The sequence below is a fragment of the Clupea harengus genome, chromosome 4 (genome assembly GCF_900700415.2).
Source record: "Clupea harengus chromosome 4, Ch_v2.0.2, whole genome shotgun sequence".
Taxonomy (NCBI): domain Eukaryota; kingdom Metazoa; phylum Chordata; class Actinopteri; order Clupeiformes; family Clupeidae; genus Clupea; species Clupea harengus.
The window spans coordinates 28868003-28870502 of NC_045155.1; the positions used below are offsets into that span (position 1 = coordinate 28868003).

General features: G+C 52.0%; 1 protein-coding gene across 2 annotated transcripts in view; it reads right to left on the reverse strand.

Annotated features, from left to right (window-relative positions):
• plxna2 (plexin A2) overlaps positions 1 to 2500 on the reverse strand; it is a 98403-nt gene that overhangs the window by 13579 nt on the left and 82324 nt on the right. For both annotated transcript variants that reach the window (XM_031566962.2, XM_031566963.1), the window contains one exon: positions 182 to 372. In XM_031566962.2, the coding sequence (XP_031422822.1) occupies positions 182 to 372 (191 nt within the window). The remainder of the gene's footprint in view (positions 1 to 181; positions 373 to 2500) is intronic.

Sequence of the window (2500 nt, forward strand, 5' to 3'; positions counted from 1 at the left end):
CGCATAAACACACACACACACACACACACACACACACACAATGATGGATTGCTCTAACTCTATAGGGGGGGATTATGTCCATGGATCCCCAATGGGCATCTCTGGACCGACGCCCCTGTTTTAAGAGATGAGGAGGAGGAGGAGGAGGAGGAGGAGGATGAAGGTAGGACAAAGGAGGCACCTTGGTGGCCAGCAGGCGGGTCAGGTAGATCTCAGACACCATCTTGCTGCCGCGGTCGCCCTCCTTCTGGTCGCCGTGCTCGTGGTTCTTCACCAGGTGCCACACCTTCACCCCGCTCTCCAGGTCGGGGGTGATCATGGGGGCGCGCGAACGCAAGCTGTCTGGGCTACCAGTGTACCGGAATGTAGAGTCTATGGAGGAGAGAGAGAGAGAGAGGATGAGAGAGAACACAATCGTTAGAACATATTAGCACACTTTACACACACACATACACACGCATGCAAATACACACACACACATACACAAGCACACACACACACACACTCTCACACACACACACACACACACACACACACACAAGCACACTCTCACACACACACACAGCCCCAGAGTCCTCCTGTGCAGTGATGCCGTCTCCACAAGATGGATGACAGCAGCACAGCAGCTTTCCCAAGATTCCAAGATTCACTCATTCAGCGGAGCACTCAAACTGCTGCCAGAGCGCCCCTGACTCTCCCTCTCTCTCTCTCTCTCTCTCTCTCTCTCTCTCTTCGTTGCTGTCACATTGTCTGTGTCTTTTTCGCTCACTGTTTCTCTCTCTGTCACACCGTTTCACTCCTGTCAGTGTAAAGGTGTGACAGCTAAAAGTGTGCTCTCCCTCTCCCTCTCCCTCTCACTCTCTCTCTCTCTCTCACTCCTTCTCTCTGTCACTCCTCTCAGTACACCAGTGCTGATGGCGTGCTCAATCCCAATCTTCCTCTATCTCTCCATCCTTCTATCTCCCCCCGCCTCCAGTCAGACGACCTCCCCTGCCCTCCATCCTTCTCCTCCGCTCTTCTCCTCCGCTCTTGTCCTCCTCTTGAAAACATTCATAATTGCTCCATTTCAGCTGCATTGTGGAGCCAAGTGTCTCCATCACAGGCGGAATCAATGAATCTTAGCGCTGAGACAGTTAAGCACTGTCTCTCTCCTCCTCATTGTCCCTCATTGTCCTCATCGTCCCCTCGGCTCCTCCTGCCGGTGTGCCTTTGACGTTAAGCAATGAGACTCCTCCACGCTTTTCCCAATTAGACTTCACTCTCTCTTTTTAGTTTTGATCCTGGTGGCTCCCCAGGAGACCTAGATCACACATACACACACACACACACACACACACACACACAGACAAACACACACATACACACACACACAGACAAACACACATACACACACACACACACACAGACAAACACACACACTTGCTCTCTTTATCTCCCTCCCCTCCAGTGGTATCCATCTCTCACCTGGCTTCAAAGGAGAGCAGGGATTAAAAAGGCACGGGGTGGCATGGGGAGGAGTGTATGTGTGTGTGTGTGTTCGTGTGTGTGTGTGTGTGTGTGTGAGTGAGAGTGTGTGTGTGTGAGTTAGAGTGAGAGTGTGTGTGTGTGTGTGTGTGTGTGGGAGGGGGGGTGGGGTGGGAGGTTGACGACGTGGAACTCTAAGTGGGATTTTCTAAAGATCATAGCAGCACAGGCTGGTTACGGCAAGGGGGACTTCGGAGTGAGGGAGTGCAGAAGAGACTCAGGGATGAAGGGATGAATGGAGGTACAGATGGAGGGGTGGGGAGAGGAAGAGACAGAGAGAAGTGGAAGTGAGAGAGGGAGAGAGAGGGAGGATAGGAAGAGACAGAGAGGAGTGGAAGTGAGAGAGGGAGAGAGAGGGAGGAGAGAAAGTGAGAGAGGGGGAGAGAGGGAGGCGAGGAAGAGAGAGAGAGAAGTGGAAGTGAGAGAGGGAGAGAGAGGGAGGAGAGGAAGAGACAGAGAGGAGTGGAAGAGAGGGGGAGAGAGGGAGGAGAGGAAGAGACAGAGAGGAGTGGAAGTGAGAGAGGGGGAGAGAGGGAGGAGAGGAAGAGACAGAGAGGAGTGGAAAAGAGAGGGAGGAGAGGAAGAGACAGAGAGGAGTGGAAGTGAGGTTTCAGATCTCATGTAAGCCTCTGGCTGCTCTCCCCACTGGCCCAGTGGAAAACACAGCCTACACCCCCAATGTCTGCTGGCCCATTAACACATCTCCACTGTCAAAGACTGTGTGTGTGTGTGTGTGTGTGTGTGTGTGTGTGTGTGTGTGCGAAGGAGGGTGTGTGTGTGTGCGAGACAGGTTGTGTGTGTGTGTGTGTGGGTCTTGACAAAGAATGTGTAAATATGTATTAGTATCTTTGTCTGTGTGTGTGTGTGTGTGTGTGTGTGTGAGTGTGTGTGTGTGTATGTTAACATGTGTATAAACGGATCTTCTCTTCTCTTCTACTTCTGCTTCTCTAACTATGGTGAATGTGTGTGTGTGTGT